This window comes from Pholcus phalangioides, unplaced genomic scaffold (assembly GCF_987345545.1).
Source record: "Pholcus phalangioides strain wild (caught in Gottingen) unplaced genomic scaffold, Ppha-v1.0 ptg000024l_1, whole genome shotgun sequence".
NCBI lineage: Eukaryota > Metazoa > Arthropoda > Arachnida > Araneae > Pholcidae > Pholcus > Pholcus phalangioides.
Genome location: NW_028301616.1, coordinates 21,975,690 through 22,002,499, shown reverse-complemented (window position 1 = coordinate 22,002,499; position 26,810 = coordinate 21,975,690). Strand labels below are relative to the sequence as shown.

Sequence of the window (26,810 nt, the reverse complement as noted above, 5' to 3'; positions counted from 1 at the left end):
GCATCTAAGGGAAGCAGATGGGTAGGGGTGTCCGGGCGCACAAAAATCCATTCTTGCCCTTGTTATCCGACAAAGTAGATGAGATTTTACTGAGAAACTGAATTTTCTGGACGTTATGCCGAAACTGATATTTGGAAAGAAAAGTGCTCGTCTCCTCCGGGAATCGAACGTGGGTACCCTTGCATACCCGGTAAGTGCGCTAACCAATACACCAGAGACACACTTTTAAATTCCTTTGTCTCTGGTGTATTGGTTAGCTCGGTATGCGAGGGGACCCGGGTTCGATTCCCAGAGCAGACAAATCACTTTTCTTTCCAAATATCAGTTTCGGCATAACATCTAGAAAATTCAATGGCTCAGCATATTTCAGGCCGAAAAAATATCATCTCTTCATAGATGAGATTTTGTTGCGGCTGTCGATTCGCTGGTAAAGTGTAGATGAGTGGTTCTCAACCTGGGGCCGTATGGCCCCCTTGCGGTCCTGGGATATTCTAGGGGGGCCACGGGAGAAAATCAGGTGATCCACGACAAGTGGTGAAGGGAGTCAGAGAACTGTGAAGAGAAAAAAAAAAGCTTTAAAAGTGAAACCATGGTTGAAAAAAAAATATTACTACTTTCAGAATTCATCAGATCCGTTCGTAGAACCAGGGGCATCTTCACCCTTGGGTTTATGTGGGCATGACCCGGGTCTTCATGTCTATAATGAAGGGAGGGGGATCTGATACTATGATTTTCATACGTAAGAACAGCTTAGTATGGAGGGCCGCCAGAGCAACGGTTGATATGTTGGGAGGGTCGATTTATTGTGCATGTTCGTTGGATCGTCCCGTATTTTACACAGGCCCGTTTTTACCATATAATTTGACTCCTGGGAGAGATGATAATCCATCATTTGAATCCGTGTTTAGCCAGGATTCTAGAGATTGACCTGATTTATTAAAATTTCATTCATAATAAAAAAAATAGGAGGTATCTCACTTTTGGATGAAAGTAGAGGGGGCCACGAGAAAAAAATGTGATCTATGGGGGGCCATGATCTGAAAAATGTTAAGAAACACTGGTGTAGATCATAGTTTCCCATACTGTTTGTTCCCACGCCCCCTTCAAGCTTTTCTATCTATTTATTACCGCCCCCAACCCATAAGGCCCCCGGGGAGGGGGGGATTGCTCACTTTGGGAAACACTGGTACAGATTTTCCTGCGGAAACTTGAAAGTTGCTTATTATGAATCAGTTTTGACTATTGTATGATCTACTTAAGTATATTCGAATCTCTTTGAAAGTATGAGTAAAATTGTTTTGCTAATTTAAAGCGGTTTTGTTAGCGAAATTCTTCCATTAAATTTGTTTTGTGCTCGTGTACTGTAAACAATGATTCTCAACCTTTTTTTGCCCATGGCCCCCTTCCAACCATTTCTCATTCCCTTACGACCATGATAAATTTCCTTCCCCCGTTTAAAGACAATTATTCAAATAATATTTGAAGTATAAATATGTGTCTGAATTTAATTTTTAATTTATGAAAATAACGAAAAAGGAAAATAAACATCAAAGAAACTTACAATCAATGTAAAGTTTGCGTTGCAACAACGTAACTTTGCTTAAAATTGTAAACTTTGAAGACGTCATAATGTCATCAAGTTACTGTACAGGATGAAGTTTGAATTATTTACAAATTAGTTTTTCTTGGGTTGAATTTGAGTAAATCAGAATTTCGAACTAATCAGAAATGATAAATAATCAGATTTCAAATAAGAAAATTATTGGTTTATTGATTAGAATTTCGATACGGTGAGTTTTACATTCATCGTGAAAATCTGATGTCTCGTTGGATGACAAGTTATCTCCAAGTGACGTTTTCGTTCATAATGTGGCCTCTCTCTCTCGCAGGCGAACGAAGCAACGTGTGAGCTGGCTGAAACACAACACTATTTCACATAACAGACACTACTATATGTAACGTACAGGGTACATAGGTTACAAGACGAATGGTATTTTACTGACAAACCGTTCACCCTACAGGAATACCTTCAATTAGAAAAATTATCCAAATAACGTGAAGAACTCCGATATGCCGTTCATATTGCAAGGGGTTGTATAGTTATTAAAAAAAAATGTTAACTTTTTATACAGACACCGAGTGCTCAAGAACCCAATCACAAGGTGTTGCCCTGTCTCTCCTGATGCCAACAAAACCGTTTTATCCGCATCTAACGTTGTTTTTTGGTTGGTTGTCTTCAAATAAATGTTACTGTCAATCACTATCAATAAAGTGACACTGTATATATAAATACATTCATCTCGAAACCTTATAATTGGTTAGTTATTGATAACACATGCTTATGACAAGGGCTCCGATTTTTATGACCTAAAGAAGAAACGTAGCAACTAATAACTTATCAGCAACGGCGTTTCATCTTTAGGTCATAAAAATCAGAGTCGCACTTCTGGGAAATTGGATGAACACACACACACACAAAAAATCATTGTGCTTTTTTTTCGTGAAACTAAAAATTTTTGATACTTCAAGTGCTAAATTTCAACTTTCAACTACTCGGATCCTTATGCTCGGCGTTGAAATATCCTGCCAACCGATCAAAAATCAATTAAATCTTTATGTTAATGCTACTTAAATAGCGGAAAAATATTCTATTCATTTTGTTTGAAATTAAATTTTTTCGCCGTTCTTTTAATAAATTTCTTCATGGGGGGGGGGGGCCTTTGGCTCCCCCTTTGCTACATTTTCCTCCATGACCCCTCTGGATTATCCTGGGGGCCCCCGGTTGAGAATCACTGCTGTAAACAATACGACAGCGAAACGATTGTAGAAATTCGGTATCCACTATAAGGGAGTGTTGTTTACGTTGATAAAAAAAAAATTAAAAGCAACAATCGTGAAAGCTGTATATCTGAGAAATAGAAGTTAATTGTAAATTTAATAATAAACTAATTTGAACTAAAATTTTCAGTTGTGTTGCGTGTGTATAAAAAATGCCTTTTTCTACAAACGAGATTGCTTCAATCATTTTAGAAGAGTTGATCCACTTTGCCCAAGAATATTGAGAAGACACCAACGAATAAGGCAAATTTTTGTGTAGTATTTTTGGTAGTATAGTAGTAGGTGTAGTATAGTTGGTAGTATTTTTTGTGTATTTGCCTTATTCGTTGGTGTCTTCTCAATATTCAATCATTTTGTTATGCAAAGGAAAATGGATTCTGGGAACACGGATTTTTGCATTAATTAAGAGAAATACAAATTTTTTTTTTTTTCCACGAGTGCGTGTCAGAAAACGTAGCTTGGAAATCGCGATGAATGCCCTTTTTCATCAAATTGCGAGAGTGAAAATTGTCTTTGCTGCCAACCATTTTTATATCACGGTGCACCAATTCTCTGTGTAAATATCTAAGTAATCCCTTTATACAGGGTTGGGTTCGTAGCGACCTGGAAAGTCAGGGAAATGTAAAATATCTAGCAAAAGTCTCGTGGAAATATGTAAATACTGTATATGATAAAAGTTAAGGGGGGAAAAAATCTCGAAAATTTAAAAGGTCGAGATTTTGAATTAGTCTATAAAATCTTTTTCAGGAGTTTTTGGGAAATGATCGAGCAGATTTTGCTGGGAACCCTGTTATACAAATATACTAAATTCGCCCCCCCCCCCCCTTCTCTGTCTAGTGATCTTCGTTATAGCAAATGATTGACAGTTATTTTACGATTCATCGTTTGTTTTTCATGTCGATGAATGAAAGTGGGCAAAGACAAGATGTTATGTCAAATATTTTTGTGTTCGATTTTAACATATTATTGACAGCATCCTGCTAACGGAACCAAGGTTCTCACTTGTCCTACTTTTTACTAAATCCTCTCAACAAACTTCGTGTAATTTATTTTAATTGAGGAGTGAATCATCCATATATCGCCAAATAATACAAATGTAGTAGATTGCCATTAAAGATTCTGCCAAAGCAGAAATTGTATCGTTTTTAGGTTGTTCGGGGAAGGGGGGGGGGGGGGTACATGGGTTATTTAGTTTATTAATTTTTCTTTTGTTTAGTTCGAGGGTTTAACAAGTAGAGCAGTCATTAAAAATTTCTGTGTGGATAGAAAAAAAATTTCATTTACTACTTCATGGTCTTGGACTACTCATTCTACATTAACTAGCATTCATTATTAAAAATTATGGTGCACATTTTGTGTACAGGTGAAGCAACAGTTTGCATAACGATGCAGTTGGATACATAGGCTTATTCTACGTTTTGTGACTTTGATGCTACCCAATAGCATTCATTGGTCTTCTGTATTTTCAGGGCCTGCAAAGCTCTTCAAAGAGTTAGAAATGAAGTGCTCCATTTGACAAAAATTATTACGCTGGCATTGAATAGTAAAATGTAAACAAATCTCCTTTAAAAAAAGGGTAGACAATGCAGTAAAAATATGAATCACCTTGGCTTATTTACATTGGACCTTGTAATTTACACATTTGCACTGTGCTTTTGAAAGTGGTCTCGAAGAAAAAAAGTAGCGTCATTCTTAGAAAACTTACATGTCTTTATAATTTGCTGTGCATTGTGGAAGAGAGCTGACAGAAAAGAATTATGTGTGATTGTTATAGTACGCTGCTTTTGGCAGAAAATTGCTTTTGTTTTGTAGTCATTTCTGTCATTTTGCTTTAGCTGGAGTCAATCTTATAAGATAATGAAATAGTGCTACAAATTTTTTTACATAATTTTTTTGAGGAATTTTTTATTATGCTATGATTATGTAGTCGAAGAAGGGAACCCTCTCCCGTTCTACTTTTTATAATTTTTTCATTGGGAGCCCTGCGGACCCCCACCCCCAATATTACTTTTCCGTACAATTTTATTGTATATGTTACGGTAAATATGATGAGTCCGGAATTTTGCGTAATCGCCGGTTAATATGCATAATCACCGATATAAATCCTTTGATTTTATACAATCACCTACTTGTTACATTTACCGCATCGCAAATTAGTGTTCAAATGCAATTCAAAGATATGTACTAAAACATTTTACTGAACGAAATCTTTTATTACGAATATAAAATCAACTAAATAAAAAAAGTTTTCCAGGCACGTGATCTAGGGTTTTTTTCCACAGATTAATATTTGTTTTGCCGTGAAACCAAGATTAGTTGATTTAAATTAAAAAAAAAATCCAAGTATAAAATGATTGTTAAAAATACTTGGAAAGCGGTCGAAGTCAGTGGCTGTTTTGATGGCCGACTCTGTCTCAGGCCCGTCATTTGGGGTGGGGGGGGGGAAAGGTTAGAGGGGGGGCTTGATATGTATTTTTGAAAATACATATCAAATGGTATATTCATATACAAATATATATATATATACATACATACACCTTGAGTACATGTTCTTTGCCCCCCCCCCCCGGAAAAAGTTGAAATGACGGCCCTGCTCTGTCTCTCGGTGCTGGTGGACCAATACCGTAGGTGTGGGCATCAGTAAGCCATGGATGAACAAATCCGAGGCGCCAGGTCGCCATGGTGATCACAAAATTGGTATTGGCATCTAAAATTCTCTTTGTGTAGTTACTAAATTGCAGTCTTAGAGCAGTGCAATAAGTTTGGAATTCATAAAAGCATATCTGCCAACATGAAAGAGGGTCACTATGCCCTTGGAAAAATCAAAAGAATCATTATTTTGGACTTTTTTTCTTCAGGTGAAATTTTTTTTGGCTCCTTCAAATTTTTTCTGGCACCTAGATTTTTTTTGTGATTTGTCCAGCCCTGGAGTATAGTATTTTTCTCTTTCTCGTTTTATCAGAAGGATTTAATGGCTCTTAGCGTGATGGCGAGTTTGTGATCCTTATTTTCGATATTACATTTCCTTTCTTTTAACGCTTTTTTATGCAGGCTATGCACAGATGTTATTGCACGAATCATCATTCCTTCGATAATATGCTCACATTTTTTTTTTTTGGTTTTTCTTTTAATTTTAATAAAATTGAATTTTTTTTGTAATTTGAAAATATTAACAGATTTATTTACATGCAGTGATAAATAAACGCCTCTGGTGCATGTAAGCAAATGATTATGAATTATACTTTGCGTCTATATGCTCCCGTGCGTCCCTTTTCTTTATCAATTTTTATTTTCCTTGTGCATTTTCTGGCCTGCACTATCATTTTTTTGAAAAAATGGTAGTGTGCCTGTTTACAATAAGAAGGAAACGTGGAGGATAAAAAATTGGTCTGTGCCTTCGCGGTTTTTCTACTGTGAGATTCGTTAAGTCGAACTCGTTTAATACGAATTAAATGTTTTTCTCGTTGGACATAATCAAATCGCAGTTTTGTCAGTTAATATCAAATCCCGTTGGTACGGAATATTATCGGTGTGTCATCGAATTCCTCTCAACGAGGTTCAACCGAACCCCTCTTTCCAAAATGACCAAGCAAAGAATACCTCACTAGAATAATTCCATTTTTGGTTTTTCATATAGTTTTTCTCGTCTGTTTTCCCATATAATGTGCGTACTTTTGAACACATTGGTTTCTGGTTGTTGGTCGGATAAATGAGTATCATCACCAAAGCAGTACCACCGCTTTGTGAATGGGCAATAAAATATCATAGACATTTCCCCCCCCCCTTCTTAGGATCCCTGAAACGTTGGGAAACTGTCTTATTGCTATTGCAGTTTTCTTTGAATGAATAAAACTAAGAAGTGGCCTGTAGGTGCGTTTGTTGCGCCTTTTTGTTCATGCCAGGGCAATAAAACAAGGCGCCTGCATGTTAACTGATAGGAGTTTTAAGGCCTTTTATGCGCAGAACTTGTTATTAGACGCTATCAATTTGTTTCTAGCGGTTGTCTTCATGAATCGTAGAAGCGAAGTAAGTTCGTATTTATTTTAAACAACATTGGTGGTGTTATCTATGATTCTTCAAAAGTTATTTTGTCTTTAAAACGATTGCCAAAGCCAAATACCGATTTATGCTATGTATTAATTTTCGTGGATAAATTGAAGATTAGGGTAGAGTAGGAGAGGGAGGCTCAACCTTTTTTGGATATGGGGGGGGGGCGGGGGAGCACACTCCACTGATTCGATATTTAAATAATGGTTGATAATTTCTAATTTTTTTCCCTTAAAACCTTAGTGATTAATATTAAAGAAAAAAGGATCGTAATTTTTCGTAGATCAATCTTCGTTGGACTTTTATGCAGCTCCCACGAGAGGTTCGTTGGTGTTGGCTATAGAAATACGTTTATACCCGGTAGGGGCGTGTGCAGGATCGACCTTTGGAGGGGGCACAAAAGGCTTGGGGGAACAAAATTTTTCTTCCCGAAAAATTTTGAGTTACCATGCTTCATAAAGTATTTAATTAACAGAAATTGTGTATGTGTGGTTAAAGTAGCATATAAAAGGTATGTTCTTTCAATATGTAAATTTTATTTTTGATTTTTGAGTGGCTTGGGGGAGAGGCACGAGTCCCCTATGCCCCCCCCCCCCCCGCATACTGGTACTATGTATATTTCTACAATAGATGCAGTGGTTCTCCCGATTTCTATTTGCCTTCGGACTGCTGGTGTAAATGTACAAATTTATTTTCAAAAACTGTTGCTTCGTTAACTTTAATGGTTCGCAACTTACTTACAATTTGTTCTCGGGCTGGTTGGATACCGGACTTACTGCTATAATTGCTATAATAAAACATCATTAATTAAATAAATGATGAATAAATAAATTTCAATCAGCAAGGCTCTTGATAAATCCCAGCTTGCCATGGCGAATAAAATATAGTTATTGGCACTTGAATTTTTTTATGTGTGAGTATTAAATTAAGTCAAAACACAAAATTTCCAAAATTCGTGTGCACCAATGAAAAAGGGGGAGGGGGCAAAAGGATCAATAAACCCCGAAAAGGTAGAAGAAAAAAAGTTTTTTTTTTAACTATTTTTCTCGGGGAAATAATATTGTTTGCCCTGTGTAATTTTTTTTTTTTTTAAATTTATTAGTCCTTACCAATCAGAAACCCTTATTCAAAATCATAAAAAATGGGTGAAACCGTTTTAATGCTGACTTTGTTTACAGAACTCTAATCGTTTTTTGCGTCATTCGTTCTTAGCTGGCATTTTTATCAACTGTTGGAGGTTTCGGGCGGAGCACATATGAGCATGGTATAATTTCTCTTTTTTTTTTTTCAAACTGCAATGCATTTTCTTCTCTCCCCCCCCCCCCCTCCACATCTGATATAAAGACGTTTGGTTCTACGCTGTCGCTTTGGCGGATTATGTCGCCTTTCTCCCGTTCTAGTCCAATTTTCTTGACGTGCTATTCCCCCAAATTTCCCTTCAATCCGAACTTGTCGAGATGGGCAGGGGTACATGACTTTCGGCCCGCGGACCAAATGCGGCCCGCCAGGTGGGGGGGGGGGGGGGTTTTCATCCGGCTCACGAAAATTGTGCGTGTATATACTATGGCTGTGGCACCTGGGGGTTTGCCACGCCCAGATCAGTATTGACTCCCAAAATTTCTCAAATGATTGCTGAATTGGAGTCTGGATAACACAATTTTTCGGATTTTTTGATTTTCTTTATATACAGGAAAGAAATATCAAGTTCCAAAATAGTGTAAGATATCATTATTTAGCAATGTTTTTGTTGAGCAAAAACCATTTTTGGTTTCTGAAAAATTCGTCTGGCGCCTAAATTTTTTTTTGATTTGTCAACCCCTGGTGTATAACTTTTTTTTAGAAAAACTAGATCCAGTGCTCATTGCTATTGCTGTTAGTAAGGATTTGCACTTTTTTTTCATAGTGAATTCAGATTTGTGGAGTATTGCGTTTCAGGTACCATAGATACCATAAAAATTTTTCAAGTTGGGGAAATTATGGAACAGAAAACTTAATATGACTATATATATATATATCAGTCATTTTCTCACATTTTGGAAGTGGAGGCTCACTGCCTTGTTGCATTTATTTAAAAATGTAGGACATTATTAACTTTTAGGCATTCTTTATGGAAATGTAACCCTGAACGCTGTAGAGGGATTTACAAGAAAAGAAATTGAAGCTTCATAACATTGACAGATAAATAAATTGCATTTGTTCCATTTGACATTTCCAAAAATGAAATATGTAGGAACCACGTTGTCATTATATTCTCTTTCTGTGTGATCCATAAGAAAAAGCCATGAATGTTATATATCATGCATGTATATTTGAAATGGTTTCACATCTATTTTCCACTATATTTCATAATGCTTATGATTTTCAAGCACCATTGACTATTTCTTTTGCACTTGCTCGGACGAATGTGATCTACTGTAGATCTACACTTCTTATTGGACTTCTTATCAAATCATGTTTCTGAGGATTATTTCACCAGTAAAATTATGGGTTCTCATGAGCTTGTCATTGCTTGAAAAGAAAGAATAAATCAAAATTTATTGCAGCCTAATTTTGTTTTTATTTAATTGTGAAAATTTTTTTATTTTCTTGTAGCGGGTCAAAGAGCGCAAGCGTTACACTGATGACTGCTTGCAAGATGAAGAGATTGAAGGCCAGCGCATGTTCTCTGTGGAAGAGAAGCTCACCAGTGATAGATTTGAATTTGACTTTGTGCATGAAATGAAAGGAGAAGGTATACTTTTTTACTATTTGAAAAAAAGTTTACTTTTTTTTTCTTTTATTACTTTTCTTGACTATCCACAAATTATGTGTTGAAAACATCTGGATTTCATGGCGCAGGTTAGAGACTGCTGCATATTATATGCAGCTTCTTGTAGAGAGAGGGAATCCAATTAAAACCAACATCTAAAAAATCTGCAAAAATGCCCAGTTTGCAAGAGGACCTGGCGGTTTGATTCCTGGCTGTGACGATGACTTTTCTTTCCCAGTTCACCTTGATGTAATATCCAAATCAAACGCAAGTGCAAATCAGTGTGGCTGGCATTAGGTTTTCATTTAAAATAGTAGAAATGATTTTTAATCATTGAATATCATTTATGTTTTGCTTGAAGTAAACTACCTACTCAAAGTTCATTTGCAATCCCTCAAGCCAATAGGGGTTGGGATTTCTACAAATAGAAATAGATTAGGATTTAACAATGTACATCATCTTTTCAGATGACCAATATTTCTTTTACAATTAATTCATGGTTGTAAAAAATTATTTTTACTGCAACCAAAGGTTTTACTCTGGCATAGGCCTTTCATTCTAGTGGCAAATGCTGTTTTGAATCCAATCAGAAAATCTGAGTCAGAGCCTGGCCCTTTTTCTCAAAAATCAGATACTCATCCAACTGAGGGCCTGACCAATAGTTCTAAAATTTTGGCACCCATTTCTTCATTGCCAAATGACTATATACCAGTGACACCCTATGAAAATAATAATTCATTTTTTAGAATCTGGTAAACTTTTGGTTTTTCTAACGACTGGGTAGACACACATCAATATCCTTGGTTTGTCACTACACACTTTGAGAAGCACTGACCTAGGTTATTGAGTTCCTTTCTCAGTAGCACAGTGTTAATATTCAATTCTAATACAGTGTAACTTTGCTGCAATGATACTCTATATAATGTTAATTCCTCCTCCAAGGATATTTTTTCAAGTCGTGTCTGAAGATGTCTATATTCTAATATTAAACGGCTGCCTCTCGATATAATTATAATTCCTCTACAATGATATTTTTTCTTGGAAGGAAAAATATAGTGATTATATCAAGGTTTCACTGTAGCTTTTCATTGGTTGGATTATTATTACTTCGTCAGATTTGAGTTTCTCTTTAAATTGCATATTGTTGTTGAATCTTTTCAGATTTTGACTTGAAATTTCTGCAGCAGAATGGTTTTGTCAATCCAATATTATTCAGTGACAAAGCTGGTCTTGGCATGAGGTAAGCATTTTATGGTTTGGATTCCTTTTTAATGTATCTAAATTAGACATGTCATGTGGGAATATTCTCCAGAGACTGAGAATATTCTCCATGAACCGAAAATTGAAAAACAGTCGAGACCATTCTTTTTTCTTTTAAATAAGGAAAACTTCTTGCTAATTTTGTTTTAATTATGAAATGTAGTTCAGCTTTCATTGCCTGAAATAATTAGAACAATGTTTTCTTGGCGTAATCACCTTGTAATAACAAGTTTTAGTTCAGGAATATTCTCAGTCATGGTAGTCTCACAAGGTAAAGGTTTCAAAAGTTTTTGTTAAGATTTTGGAAACCTTTAAAGATTAAAAAATTTCTTTTAAAATTAGATAAATTTTCAGAAATAAGTTCAAAGTAAAAAAAATAAAACCGAATTTCATTTACAAAGAGAGCCATTCTTATGATCACCTACATTCTAAAGAAGATAGGGAACTGTGTCATTTTATTTAATAAACTCAAATGAACCACTCAAAATTTGTATCACTCTTATTTCTTTGCAAGTTGTTCAATTCATATCCATGTTGTTTTCAATTCCTTTCTTCAAAATTTTAATGTTATCGGCTGCAAACTTTAATTTTTCTCTTCTTGCTATCAACAATTGGAGACATTCTTCTCTGAATGGCTATTATAAATAACTGGCACCAAGTGGTGCAGTGGTAAGATGCTCATCTTTCACTATAGTTTTGAAGCCTGCTGTCCAAGGTCCATGGGTTAGAATCCGAGCAAAGAACATCAGAAACAAGCTCTTTACCTACCGACCTTGGGGCGACCACTAATAGATACCACCTTCATTTCTCACCCAACTCCACTGGTTGAGAATTACCTTGTGGTGATATATGACCGGAGTTTGTGTGTGGTAAAGTATTATATAAATAACTAAAGAATATTCTTATTGAGAATAATAAGACTATTCTCAAGTTATTTATAATAGTAGTCCTTCCAGAGAATATTCTCGATATTCTTCTAGGTGAAAGGTTATTTTGAGAGTTTTACTACTCCATTTAAATTACGGTGATGATGTTAGGTTGTTTGTACATGAAATATATTTTCAAGCATTATCAAAAAAACATTAGTTATCCAGCTCATAATGCTAGTATGTTTTTACACACAGCATATACATTTTCATCTTAATGTGATCCACTAAAATATGTTATGAGATTTATAATTATCTTTTTTTGAGTAAGTTTTATACAATAATTATTTTATTTTGCAGGATGCCAAGTACTAATTTCACTGTAAATGATGTTCGACAGTGTGTAGGTTAGTAATTTTTTTTTTTTTTTTTTTTTTTTGCCATGCTGCAATGATTTAATAAAGAATAATTTCTTTACTACATTTTTCATGAAGCATTTTGCTTCAGTTATATCTAACTTCTTTCTTTTTTGTACAAAAATGAAATATTTCATTTGCTTTGGTTCAACAATAGCTTATTTAAGTCAAAGTCAAAAAGACTATTTTATTGTGGCTCTAAATGAATGTGATTAAAGTATTTGGGTCACTGTATAATTATGTGACAATTGTGATGAAAAGGTATAAATTTATGCTATTAAACTAGTAACTCTACAAATATTCAAAGAAAATTAGAGTGTGGCATTTCATCAGCTAATTTTTAAAAAAATAATTTTATTTTTATCGTTTGAAACCTTGTTGCTAACAAACTACTAAACATTTTGGTTATTTGGTAGGCTTCATCATTTGAACTTAATTGAATGTGGGTTTGCCTCTATTTAGGAAGCAGACGTCTTTTGGATGTGATGGATGCCACAACACAGAAAGACATAGAAATGTCTATGAAGGACTGGTGTCGATATTTTGAGAATGAGAACAAAGACAAAGTTCTCAATGTCATCAGCTTAGAGTTTAGCCATACGCGTCTTGAAAACTATGTGGAGTCCCCTACTGTGGTTTGTATTTTTAAGACGTTTTGAACTATGTTCTTTTATGTTCCTCTAGTTGGATTTTTTAAACTTATTAAGTTATGAATACTACAGTATAAAAGAAAATATTTTGTTATATAATTGATTTTATTATGAATGAATATTAAAATGGTTTCTTTAATTTTCATAAGTTTCACAAGGGAAAAAATAAACAAATACTGAAAAGGGGGGGGGGATTTTAAGGTCACAACATCAAATATATACAATATTTTATTGCCAATAAAATGTGTTGGTCATTTGGTACACTCCAAAATTTGATTTAACAAATTGTGCATGCAATTTTAATTGAGACATCGAAATATTTGAGCTGCTGTAGCTTTAAGCTCCAGGCTCTAGTCTAGCTGTCCCTAATATGCTTAAAATGACGAAATACATCAAAACTAAAATGCATGTATAAGATTATTTTCATTGGGATTTCATTGTTAGTAGTGTAAAGTTGGATGTCTTCTTTTTTGGCACTGTTGAAAAAACTTGACTAGAGGTGTAAAAGATGATAGGAAAATATATATATAATCTTTCTTTTTTCACCAGCATCAAAACTTTAAATTGATCATTAAAAGATGTCTATGATTTCATATGTAACAATTGATAACAAATAAAAAAATAAAAATTCCAGGAGCAAAGAGTATAGGAAAAATTTTACTTGCCTGATTCATAAAGTTTGGCTACTGTTAGTAAATCAGGGATTTGTAAAGCAATAACTTATTCATGCAAATAATGTAAGCAAAAGAGGGACAGGCGCTTAAAAGCATTAATGCATAAAACAACAAAATGTGTAGTAAATCAAAAACTTATATAAATAAATGAAAAATTTTCTGATCAAAGATTTAACTAAATGCATAAAAAAAATTTGAGTAAAGTTAGATGCTATTAAAAATAAATCATTTTTTTGCATCAAAATTTCTCTATTTCTGTATTGTTTGGCTTGCTTCCATGACAGTGGTTTTCATATTCATTGATTGGACATGTCTTACTGCATGTGAATGTATTATGTGTGATAATATAGTTGGAATAACAAAATTAAATCTTTTCAGGTGAGGCAAGTTGACTGGGTCGATTGGGTTTGGCCACGTCATCTGAAGGAAAGCCAAACTGATGGCACAAACTCTTTGGAAGAAATGAAGTATCCAAAAGTTCAAAAGTATGGGTTTTTCTTTGTTTTGTAAAAAAGCAAGTATTTTATTATCTTTTATTTGTGCCATTTCTTGCACTATTTCATGGTGGGAAGAGTTATTGAAACCTATTTTAACTTGCATCTCAATTGATAGCTTTTAGAATCAATTTCTATTTATTGAATTTCTTCTCTTGGCTGGGCATTTTTATGTTAGTGATGACTGAGCATGATTGATGTGTTACTGATCAAATACATTTTGTTTTAACATAATTTTTTTAATTACTGTAATTTATTTAAAATTTTCTTTCTTATTACAATTTATTTATTTGAATATAGCACATACCATTTTCCTTTAAAATTGAACTTGTTCATCTGAATAATTCTGAAAAAAAAGTCTCTCGTGTGAGAATGTATGGCAATTTTTTGCAAGAAATGAGTAAAAATATGTAATTTCTCACCTGAGAAATAAGATGCACATTAGATTCAAGTAAATATGGCATAACTTTCTATTTTGCAATTAACCCTTTAATACCCAAAAGACTGCCCAGATAAGAATATAGGTATGTTTTGGATGCTTTTTTTTGTGAAAGATGGGGGAAGAAGATGAAAACTCTCATCAGAGGTAGGAACTCGAAAGACAGGTCTAAGTCCCACAGGAGGGTGAGGAGAAAGAAAGTAGTGTCAAAACTTGGACAGTGCTATTTTGTGAAGAAATATCAGAGCGTTAAAGAGTGAAAAATTGCTTATTTTATTTTTCCTATTGCATGTTCTATTACAATGTAGTATTTTTCTTCTACACTACTACTACAGTGAGATCTTGAAATAACAAGTTTTTCAGACCAGGAAAAACATCATTGTGAAAAAATTATTATCACACACCACCAGAGATTTATATCGGCGGTACCACCTCTTCTCTTAATCTCCATTACTAATATTACCAGAAAATGTATACCTGTGAGCATTTATTAGCCTCACAAACTAATAATTAGTTAATTTATAATATACATTTTATATATATAATATATTAGTTATATTACATGTTTCACCCTGTGTAAAAAAAAGTGACAGTGAAAAACATCAATCTCACTAGATGCCCTAGTGAGAGAACAAATGCTAGCAAGGTGTTTTTAAATGTGATTTTGAACGTGATGTAGAAATAATATTGTTCTAGCAAGATTATTGTTCTAACAAGATGTTATCATTATAGAGCGATTTATCGTAGTAAAGAATATTCTTTTTTATCTACAGGAGTTTAACATCAAATTGAAGGTGATTTAAAAAGTATCATATTGTTACAATGCTTCGTTGAATCTGAGACATAGAATACATATAAGTATGTTCATGTCAGTGATATCAGCATATATATATATATATATATTTTTTTTGTTATAATAGGTATTGCTTGATGAGTGTAAAGGGATGCTACACAGACTTCCATATTGATTTTGGTGGCACATCAGTGTGGTATCATATATTAAGAGGCAAAAAGGTTTGTAAAAGATGATTATTTTTATCGCACTAAAATAATCTGCTACCTTAAAAGCTTTGGGATATTATTGTAATAATTAATTTTTTTTTTAATTGTGATCTTGAAGAACAAAATATTGGGACTGTGCAAAAAAATTTTTCAATGTGAATTATTTTCTGAAACTTAAATTTTTCTTGTTATAGTCCAAGTCAAAAGTTTAGAGTGTTTGCAAAGTGGCCAACTTCACACATTACCCAAATTTCAGCCACTGGCCTCTTCGCATAAACACTAGACTGGACATGGACCACAATATCTACACTCTTTTAATTTAGTACATTGATAACCCAACAGATAGATCAAACATCAAATGCATAAGTAATGACCCATGTGAATCTGGTTCAAGAGTTGATCATAATGATTTTTCATTCGATACAAACCATTTTTGGCGATCCCTCATAGTACATCCTAGCTTACACATTAAAAATGTGTACTCCGATATATTGCGCTTTTTCTTCAATCTTTGTTTCCAGGAGATTCTATACTTTCAAAAATTCATAAAGGGATTTTTATTTTTAAACAAAGCCAAAAGCTGTTGCATTCATCTATCATGAAAATAATTACATCTTGATTTCTTGATAAGGCATCACACTTTACTGTATTTTTTTAATTTTAAATTTCTACCCTGAATTTAAGTTTTGAATGTAATTAATGTTTGATAGATACCTTCTTAGAGCTGCATAGCTCTGGCCGCTCAGGACTATGGAATGTCAATAACTATGTTCCAGCAAATTCTGCGGTACTACCAACTTCTACTGCTTATAATGAATCGAAGAAGCAAAGACGACTACTACTACTATTTTACTACTACTAAATCACACATGCATCTCGTCCATATTCCTCTGCAGAACTTCTGAAGAATTGGTACATGTCGGAATGTACATGTTGTGAACCTAACTTTAAGGTTGTTTCTGTGTAATGCTTGTTATAGTGCTGCTATCTATTTTTTGAGCTGTGAGTGAAATGCAATGATCAAACATTTGTACTATTGCAGGCCTGCTGCTCTCTGTGACGAGACTTTTTTAATATGGAAATGAGCTGGCATTTGCTCCTAAAAGTTGGGGACCAACTACTATTTTACTGCACACCAACTCTAGTCATATCAGCATATAGCAATTTACTCTTTATTTTTTTTCAATCCGAGCACAACTCAGATCTATCACCATTTATGGGTGATTTACTACCTAGTGGGTTGTGCTGGAGGTGTAACTGTGTGTGTACCTAACAGTCTGAATGCATATGCAGTGTTGTGTTTGATTTTTTTTCTCAGTGCTGACTGGACATGGATCACAATATCCATGGACCACATGGCCATCTATATCTCAGAAGTGAAGTGAGTGATGTTTTATGATTGAATTTGTGCTGTTTGTAGGTCTGTTGCTCTCTGTGGCGAGACTTTTTAACGGGGAGATCGGATCGCGCCTTGAAGTTGGGAACCACAGAAAACCAACTTCAGCCGACCACCATTATGGTGACTGTGGGGTTCGAACCCGGGTCCTCGCGATGTGAGTCCGTCATTATGACCACTCCACCACCATAGCGGCAACAATTTACTGCTGATCGAGTTGGGTCAGAAATGAAGGCTTCATTACTGATTGAGTTGGATCAGAAATGAAGGCTCCATTACTGATCGAGTTGGGTCAGAAATGAAGGCTCTATTATATTGATGGGTGCCTCGGGTTTGGCAGAAGAAAGAACTTGTTGTCTATGGCCTTTTCCAGGATCGAATCTGCGAACCTGGCAGAAGCTGTCATGGTGATAGATGTGCATATTATACCTCTGTGCCATGCATGTGCTGAGAGACAGAGACTGCTTTTTTTTCCTTTGACTGCCTTTGCTCAGCGTGAAGTCAAGAAATAAAGTCTGGTTCTCAACGATCATCTCATGAATAACGTTTAAAAAATAACCATGTTTTTGGTGAGTTGTTTGTTTGAGATCATGTGACATGAAAGAAAGGAAATTGAGAGGTTAAATAATTTTCCTTCCAGTACCTTTCATCTGGCTAGTTACTGGCACGTATTTAAGTTTTTTTTTTCCCTCTGCCACTGGCATCCTTTTTGCAAGAAAATTTTTTTGTGTAATAGAAAGTAATTTTTTTCTTATTTTATTGTGATTATTTTTTTAATGAAAATTTCACAAATTCAACGCCATCCGGAATGTAAAATACCGTATGTACTCCAAATTTTGGCTAGTGGTTCTCCCCACTCCTTGTACCCACGCAGAACAGAAACAGTGTTTACAGAGCTGGTACTAAAATGGTTTTTTTTCTTCCTTGACAGTGCTGATAAGGCGTCCCTCTTATTCTTTCTATGCATTCAAAAGTAGACCCACCAAACCCTCTACTTTCTTCATAGGCAACAATGGCCCCACCTGTCTTTTTACGCCTGCTACTGCACCTTATTGGTCATTTCAGAAGGCCAGTTTTCTGAAATGACATCAAACATTTTTGATGCTGGAGATAAGAGACTAAATTAGTGTAATCAATTTTTGATCACCCCATGTTCTACTTTGCATCTCTAAATATTTTTCTTAAAATTCAAGTATGAGTACAATCACTTTCGTTTGTTTCTTTTTTGTAAATTTTCTTTATTTCTTCCTGTTTAGGTATTCTGGCTCATTCCCCCTACCGAACGCAACATAGCTCTTTATGAGCAGTGGGTACTTTCAGGAAAACAGGGTGATGTATTCTTTGGTGATACTGTAGAGAAATGTGCTCGTGTAAAATTACAGTCTGGGGATACGTTTTTCATTCCTACTGGTAAGTAAGCTAACCCACTCAAATTTGTGATAAAAATGACCTGTTCATAAAATATATTTAGGTGGATTCCTTCATAGCATGCTTGAAGTGTTAAAATTTATAAATTTATTGAATGTTTTTTGGGCCAGTGTAACATTTTTATTTGATCATTCTTGTTGCCCACTTGTCATTTTCTATTCCGAGCAGCAGTGTTCAATGCCTTTTTTATATTCACTGAGAGGTTGGTACGCTAACGCCTTAGGGTGGGACTCCCTGTGGTAGTAATTGTTTTCTGAATCATCTGTACTTTGTCTCTTTTGTGTTACGAACTTGTGAAAAACTTATCTCTCCTACCCTTTTCCATTGAAATGAAAGAAAAGAAATTGTGTGTCGGGGTGAATGAAAAAAATTCCCTAATGTCACCCTATGGTTGCTAGAGAATAGAAGTTTGTATGGGATTCCTCTCCAAATCATGAGTGGAGATGTGTATCACAATGCATATTTTTCCATCTAATTTTAAATTTAATATAATATTAATTTTTGAACTAATACGTAAACTCTTAATAGCCAAAGAATAGGAACAAAAAAAAATCTGTTAACCCTTTGAGGGGCATAGTAGAAATTATTAAACTCCTTTTGAAATGACATATCTTTTTGAATGAAGTAGGCTTCTGATTTTCAGCAGGTAAAAACTAAGAGGGTGCAGAGAAAAGTGTTTCATTGAGAAATCAACTTTAAAAAATACCTGGGCTTGTCAATGATAACATATAAGACTTTTAAGGAGGTGAGATAGCTTGTCAATGCTGGTTAAAGGGTTAATGTGACATGGTAGTTTGTGGAGCCTGAATCAACTACATCGATAAATATTTTTATTGTGGCAAAAAATGTTTTTATTCACAAGGGCTACCTTCTTGTTTTAAATAAATGTCTTTTGGCAATTCACTATCACATATTGAAGAGATGTTAACAACAGTGTAAATTTGGTCGCACTTCCTTTTTATATTGTGCGACACAAACAAATCAATTGTCTAATTAATGATGTAAATAAAAGGTTACTTGTTCTTGGATTTTGTTTTAATATCAAGATGGTAGATAAATATGTAAAAATATGAGAACTTGATGGTGAGATATTTTTGTCAGTCATTTTGAAAATTAATGTAACATCATTGAACTTCAATAGAATATCATTGTTTAAATGTAATACAGTGGAATACAAATACAAATACAACGCCACAACAGGCAAATTGCCCAACGAGGTGGCTGACTTAAGAACATCATGGATCCCCGAGCCCTACCTACTACTGCTACACCACACATATACCCCACCCCCCCCACCCCGCGGAACTCTCAACGAATCGGTACATGCGGGAATGTGCGTGTACGTGTAGTGAAACCTGACGTGAAGATTTGTTTCTCTGTAATGCTTGTTATGTGTAGTGCTGCCATCTGCCACCAGTTTTTCTAACTATGAGTGAAGTGTTATGATTGAATGATTTATCGTTGTAGGACTGTTGCTCTCTGTGGCGAGACTTTTTAACGGGGAGATCGGCTCGCATTTGCGCCGTTCTCATGTTAACGAATGCATTATCACAAAAATCTCATTTTAACAAGCACTTTTCTAATCTCTCCGATAAGCATGCCTAGAAACAATGCAAAAACTTGGAATTCCTTTATTACAAAATTTCGTTATAACAAAGTGATTTCTTCGGTCTTTTGGAGTTCGTTATAATGGGATTCGACTGCGATTCAGACAATTTCCCTGTGCTAGTTTCACGTGCATGCATAGCCTACCTCTTTCTCAAATATTTGACAAAAATAAAAAGAATCAGGATGAATTAAAAGTGTGTGTGTGTGTAACTTAAGAAAATTTGGGACAACACACACAAATGCACACAAAATACAACAAAATTCACGTGCTGCAGCACTTGATAGTGATGATGATTATTAGCAGTTGAGAAAATTATCTGATTGGTTCATCTGTTTAGGACCTAACGCTAGCCTGGGCCCTGTAGGTTTTTTGAAAAATTGATATTGATAGGTCAACAGGTGACGAGAAAAATGAAGTTTTTAACAATGTTCGATGAGATTTGCATTAGATGGGTCGCTGTGAATTTGCATTAGGCGCATGATGTAGGTTAATAGACTGCAGCATAATAGACCACCTGGACGGGACCAAAGAAAAACCACTTAACAAGGTTTTACTGTGCATAAATTTACATCATCACGTGTTCTCTCCCCCCCCCCCTTCAGCCTTTCAATTCTATCTCTGCCTAGGTTCAAAATAGTGATGACGAATTTACTCTTCAGGAAAGAAGTAGATGTTGTAATCACTAGTAACTTACTTGGATACAAATGCTGAAAAAAAACCTGATGTTTTCTTTCATAAATATTTATTATTTTCATAACTATTTTCTTAAATGATTTATATGATCTTTACATGATTTTCTTCCTACATGAATTTATAATTTTTCAAAGTACATATTCCATTTGTTTCATTAAGGATGGATACATGCTGTATATACTCCAGAAGATACATTAGTGTTTGGTGGAAATTTCCTACATAATTTTGGGATAGAAAAACAACTTCGGATCGCAGAAGTTGAAGATCTTACTCATGTAAGTGTTAGTTCTTGCTGATAATTTTAAATTAGTGTAATTTCTTTTGAGGAAATTTTTGGGCACATTCTTGAACAAATCACTGCTCGTATATTTTTTTATTTTATGCAAAAATGTACATAAACTTGATATGATCTACTTATCTATCAATTTAAATACTTGGCAATTTTTTACAAAACACTCTAGGTAAATGCATACTTTTTTTTATTCTTAAATAATTTGTTTAACACAGTCTGGTTTTATAGATCTTTGTATCATAATCAAAATCAGTTTTCATGTCCATAAACATTAGATAGTAACAGAGAGTAGTCAAGATTTGTATCAATTTTAATTTTTTGAGCTGCCTATATAGTGGAACCTCTTGATAACATACACCATAGGATTGAAATTTTTGTCTGCTAACATGGAGTTCCATTAATATGTAGCGAAATACGTTGAGGCTCTGTTTCACAGAATTCGAGAATGGCAGCTAACAGGGAATGCCCATTATGAAGATTCCATTGCATCATTATTATCATTGCCTAAGCATTTCTAAAACACTGTTTATAGTTTTTCAAACATTCATAACTATTAAAATAAACTTTAGATGAAAACTTTGAAATCAATTTTTTAGGTTCCAGCCAAGTTCCGATATCCGTTCTATACAGAAATACTCTGGTATGTTGTTCAACGATTCGTCCAGTGCCTTCTTGGAAAGAATTACCTAACTTGTGGTGAAGATGGGGAGCCTTTGGATATCTGTGAACCTGCATCACCAGTGAATGCTGTTGATCTAAGCTCTTCAAACAACTCTGTTCAGCATGTTCAACCAGTTCTTGTGAATGGGGAACACCCACAGGCAACTGCTTTAGACTGCTCGACAACAAATCAAAACAATCGCATCGAAATTCCTTTGAATGGGTTGAAACCCATTTACAATAATGATGTTTGTCGAGAACCTTTAAAGCCTCTAAATTTTTCTCAAGACAATGAGTTGAGCCATTCTAGCGATGTGAACAGTCCAAAGAATATTATTAGACCTCATGTTCATATAACAAAATATGAATATGATGGTTTGAAAGTAAGAACCTGGTTTATGTATCATCTATTTTAAGTTATTAGTACAATAACTCCCTTGTTCCGTTGCTCTTCATTATGAATTATAAATAGCATTTGAATATGAATAGAAGCACTAAAAAAGAGTGACGTTAGAATCTAGATAAAGTTGCTGGCTATACTATGTATTTTATTACTGTTATAATTTATTATGTTTCCATATAACTCTGTTTTTTTAATTAGGCTATACTGAAATGGCTTCAGACTTTACCTACATCAAAGAGGGCTGTTCCAGAACTTATACGAGATCCAGATAAGCTATTAGATGATGTTAAGGTGAACATCTTACTATATAAATATTTATTAGCTGTTTATAATATAGGCTGATAATATATATATATATCTGATCATTGGATTTTTCTCCCCTTCATGTACTAAAAATTTTCTTAAATTTATTTTTATATTTTATTGTTCAGTTCATTCTTCAAGAGCATAAGGAAGATGTGCCTGAATTAGCAGTGTCTGGGAAACCTATATTTTTCTGGTCAGAGCCAAAGGTGGGTTTTTCTTCTGTGTATATTTTTTTTATCAGGATTTCAATTTTTTTTTTCTTCAAAAATTTTGTGTTTGTAGCTGGCTTTTTGACTTAATACATTTCCTTAAGCCACCATATCATTAATACCTATGTTTACATTTTAAGACAACATACTAAACTCCACAAGAGTATTTTCTCCAAATTTAGGTAAAATTAATTGAAATGATAGGCATTTTTTTTATATACCCTCCTCAGTCCTGGTGTTGTGTGTAAGAGACACACACTAAACAGCACCTAAAAAATTCCACCCAAGCTTAATGAAATGCTCAACAGAGACTTCAAAATTAGTTCTAGATGTTATAAATATTCGTAGAGTAAATTATTTATGCTCATTTGTTGACAGAAACCAATTTTAGGCAGTTTCACCACCAAAAATAAATGTAACAAACATAAAATTCAAACTTTCCAGGATTGAGGATGTTAAAGCTGTTGACTTCTCTTTTTTTTATCTTTGAGATTAATATGAAACTTGATTGATCTTTATAGAAACCGAGGCCCAAGCCTAGAGCAGGCCTGACGCCTTCATCGTCTGCATCATCGTCATCTGCAACAAAGACTCCCAAATCTGGGAATTCGAAAAATTCAAATAATGCTAGGCGCAGAAGAACTCGATGTAAAAAGTGTGAAGCATGTCTGAGAGCTGATTGCGGTGACTGTCACTTCTGTAAAGACATGAAGAAGTTTGGTGGTCCAGGAAGAATGAAACAGTCTTGCATCAGCAGACAATGCATGGCTGTGAGTTTTACTGATAATTATTATGCCAGTTACATCAAAGGTCTTAATGGTTTAAGGAATGTAGTTTACACAAAACTTATTTCTGGAAATTGTTTTCTCCTACCCCATTTAAAGCAATTTTATCTTAAAATGTTACCTCTTTATATCGTTAACATTCATTTATCCAGCGCAAGTAATAAAATTTGGTTTTCATGAAGAAATCATAAGTGAGGTGAATTTTATATTTGATCCATAAAAAGGAGTTATTCTAGTAAGTCTTATTCTGGTTATAGTGGCATTGACTATAAAAGTATTTGTTTACATGGAGTGTTATGTGAAATAAAAGATTTAACCATTCCTTTATCTACACTTCATTCATGTATTTGTAAGGTTGATGCTTGGTAGTAGTGGATCCCATTTAAGAAATCTCCACTTAAGAAATTTGCAGTTTAAGACGTCTTAATTCCAGAAACCCAATTTTTTCTCCTCATACTGAAACTTTTTCTGTTGTAGAAGTTTTGTTAATCAGTATGTTTATGATGTGTGATCTGGACAACGACGTATTAAACAGGATCTACCGTACTTTCTGTTGATCAATTTCGAACTAAAACATTTTTATGGGGGAAAAATCTAGCAGAAAAACATTTCAGTGTAAACTGCATTCTTGAATCATGAATCTGTTTTTGAAACTTTTTAAGGACTTTTAATGTACCTGGTAAAAATATCATTTGAAATCATTTGCTGTATTACCAATAGAGAAAAATAATATTTTTCTTTTAATCCTTTATCTGTTGTGTGCGCATGGCCTTTGTATTGAAATTTCACAAAAATATGTTGAATATATATGTTATGCATGATGGAACACATTTTTCTTGAAGTTTTGATATTTGGTGTTGTTTATTACTGCTTTTCATAATACAAGTTCATAACAAGCTTAGCAATCTATCGTATCTTGACTCTGCAAGTAGAAAATTTGCAGCTTGACAGTTCTCTGAGAAAATGATTGAATAAATTACATTTAATGCTTTAGGTGTTTTCCCTCAGAAGCAGTGTAGCCTTTCTTCACATAAAAAAGATGTAGATGCTTTAAAAAAACAAATCATGTTTATTAGTACCTGAATCAATTTGTCCCAACTTGCAATTGACTCAAGTTGTTAACAGAAAATACTTACTAATAATGCTTCAACTTGCAATTAGACATTTGGATGATCAGCATGAAATGTATGAAGAACAGTTGATTCAACACACTGAAGCTCAGGCATTTCTAACTAGTGAAAGCCAATGACTTTTTCTAGTGTGTGTGTACATCCCATACTAATTGGTTTTTACATAAATGTTAATATTGTGGGAAGGTGGGAATGAATTAAAAAGAGTTATTTATAACTTGATGAAGAATTCTCTCTTCAAGACACAAGTCTCATATATGAGTAGCTTTCAAAGAAAGAGGAATGAATTGAATTTGTAAGTCAAGGTGTAGCTTATACTATATAGCTTTAGTTTTGCCATTTCCCACGAATCCATAAAAATCCACCAGCTTTGCTGCATGTAGCTTCTTTTTTTTTCTTCTTGAAGAAAAAGATATTCAGCTTTTTAAAAAATAATTTTTGCATTGTTACTGTAGCCTGTATTGCCACACACTGCATGCTGCATGATCTGTGGAAGAGATGGCTGGGACAAGCTGACTAATCCTCCTGAAAATGAAAACTCAAGCCTCATGGAATGCTCTCAGTGTTGGGAAATACTTCATCCCAAATGCCTGCAAGAGAAATGTCCCGAACTTTCCATTGAAGGCTGCCCTAATGATGATCTCCCCAACAGTTGGGAATGTCCTAAGTGCTGCAGAGATGGCAAGCCAGACCAAATAAAGGTTAGAATTTTTTTTATCCAGTTATTTTTGGAGGATTAGGAAAGATGCCCTGAACATTTTCTCTTCTTCATAAAGTGTTTGTCATTTCCTTATGGCACTGCAAGTGAGTTAGGTACATTTATTTTATTTATGATAGAATATACAGCCACACTTCCCCTTAACTTACAAACATTTGACTTGCAGACTTTTCAGTTTCAAACTAAAATATTTGAGGTCTTTGAGTAATCGTAGATAACTTTTTCCCACATTTATCAGAATTATTCAACCAGACCTGTGTACCTGCTCATCCCTAAGTTGCAGCACTGATTGCAGAATTATGGGTATTGGAAGAACATGTAAAATGTATTAATGTACCATGTATATCATGCTATTTACGTTATACAAATTATGTATTTGTATAAATAACACACCTTTAGAATGGCTATAAAGGTGCTTAGTCTGATTCCTAGTCAAAGATGCAATGTTTGTAAGACTGGGAGTGGCCATATACAGTGAGTACTGATGAGACCCTATTATGGCCAATGAAATTAAAAACAAAAGTGCTCAAAAGTAGATTAATCTGCCTTTTAACGAAGTTATTTCTAAAGAGTTTGCTATCCTTTATCTCCAATTTGAATCATCAATGATCCATACTTTTAAATTTATCTTACTGATTTTTGCTATCAGCATGCTTTATTCCATGGTAGAAAATTAAATGCTTTTTTTTTTCTTACCTTGCTTTTGTTACTTGCCATAGACCTATGTCTTTTTCCTGCAATTTTTCCTCCTTTATACTTGTGCTTTTTAAACCTTTCATCATTTTTATGTTATACTGATTTGACACCTTTCATATTTAACGAAATAAAATAATGCTTATTATACAGCAGTACTTGACGAATTACACAGAGGAATGTGTATGGCAGTGTTATTTGAAAAAATAATTTTGAACAGCAATTTTATTTCTCTCCAATGTTTTAAGGGGCAGTTTCGTAAAAAGAGTGGTATTTTTTTAAGGATCGCTTATACACAGGTTTCAAATTTTTTTATCATTTTGATGGTCCTCAAGCTTGGGGGTTGGCTTATGCATCAGTATGCGTCGTATATAGATTTTTCTTTGGTTAGAAAATTAATAAAGAAATTTGATTAATTGTAATTAAGAAAATTTTTTTAACTTGAGCAGTTTGACATCCTTTAACAGAATCAATATTTTCCTTTGAGAAAGAAAGAATTTTTAACAATCTTGATATAGAATATTTTTAACTTGTCTGAATTTATGTATTTTTTTATTTGGGCTTCTGGGCATAAATAAACAGAACTTCATGTTATATATTTATTTTTAGCCAAGGCAAATGAAGGGCAAAACTGTGATAAAAGGATCAGAAATTGCTAGAACAAGTGGTTCATTTGAAATGGGATGTAGTGAAGATGGTGTCTCCGTACCAGGATCTGCCCATGTGAATTACGATGTTTCTCCGATTAAATTGGAAAATACAGATAATGCAAGTGATGTTAAACACATGTCGGACAATGAACCTCTTGATTTAGGTCCTGAGAAAAAAAGAGTAAGTCATGAATATATTCATTGCATTTGATACAAAACCCACAAGTTTGTTTGCCTTGCTAGAGATTGGTACGAAGATCATGTTCAGCAGTGGTGGTAGTCAACTCAAATATTCTTGATTTCTTTTAATTGTAGGCAATGCCAAAAATTTTGTCCTTTATAGGTCGGGTTTGACTGTACCCAGTGTTATAAACATATTTTTAATTAATCGCTAAACTGTATC

The 26,810-nt window shown here is 34.2% G+C and overlaps 1 protein-coding gene across 4 annotated transcripts in view; it reads left to right on the top strand.

Annotated features, from left to right (window-relative positions):
- Window positions 1-26,810, top strand: part of Kdm2 (Lysine demethylase 2) — a 42,471-nt gene that overhangs the window by 9,574 nt on the left and 6,087 nt on the right. For 3 of the 4 annotated variants that reach the window (XM_089251304.1, XM_089251301.1, XM_089251302.1), the window contains exons 2-15: window positions 9,478-9,616; window positions 10,796-10,874; window positions 12,121-12,167; window positions 12,639-12,811; window positions 13,879-13,985; window positions 15,354-15,447; window positions 18,088-18,241; window positions 20,721-20,836; window positions 21,450-21,896; window positions 22,115-22,207; window positions 22,348-22,428; window positions 22,953-23,201; window positions 24,802-25,047; window positions 26,367-26,588. In XM_089251304.1, the coding sequence (XP_089107430.1) occupies window positions 9,478-9,616; window positions 10,796-10,874; window positions 12,121-12,167; window positions 12,639-12,811; window positions 13,879-13,985; window positions 15,354-15,447; window positions 18,088-18,241; window positions 20,721-20,836; window positions 21,450-21,896; window positions 22,115-22,207; window positions 22,348-22,428; window positions 22,953-23,201; window positions 24,802-25,047; window positions 26,367-26,588 (2,247 nt within the window). The remainder of the gene's footprint in view (window positions 1-9,477; window positions 9,617-10,795; window positions 10,875-12,120; window positions 12,168-12,638; window positions 12,812-13,878; window positions 13,986-15,353; window positions 15,448-18,087; window positions 18,242-20,720; window positions 20,837-21,449; window positions 21,897-22,114; window positions 22,208-22,347; window positions 22,429-22,952; window positions 23,202-24,801; window positions 25,048-26,366; window positions 26,589-26,810) is intronic. The other variant, XM_089251303.1, reaches the window with a different exon arrangement.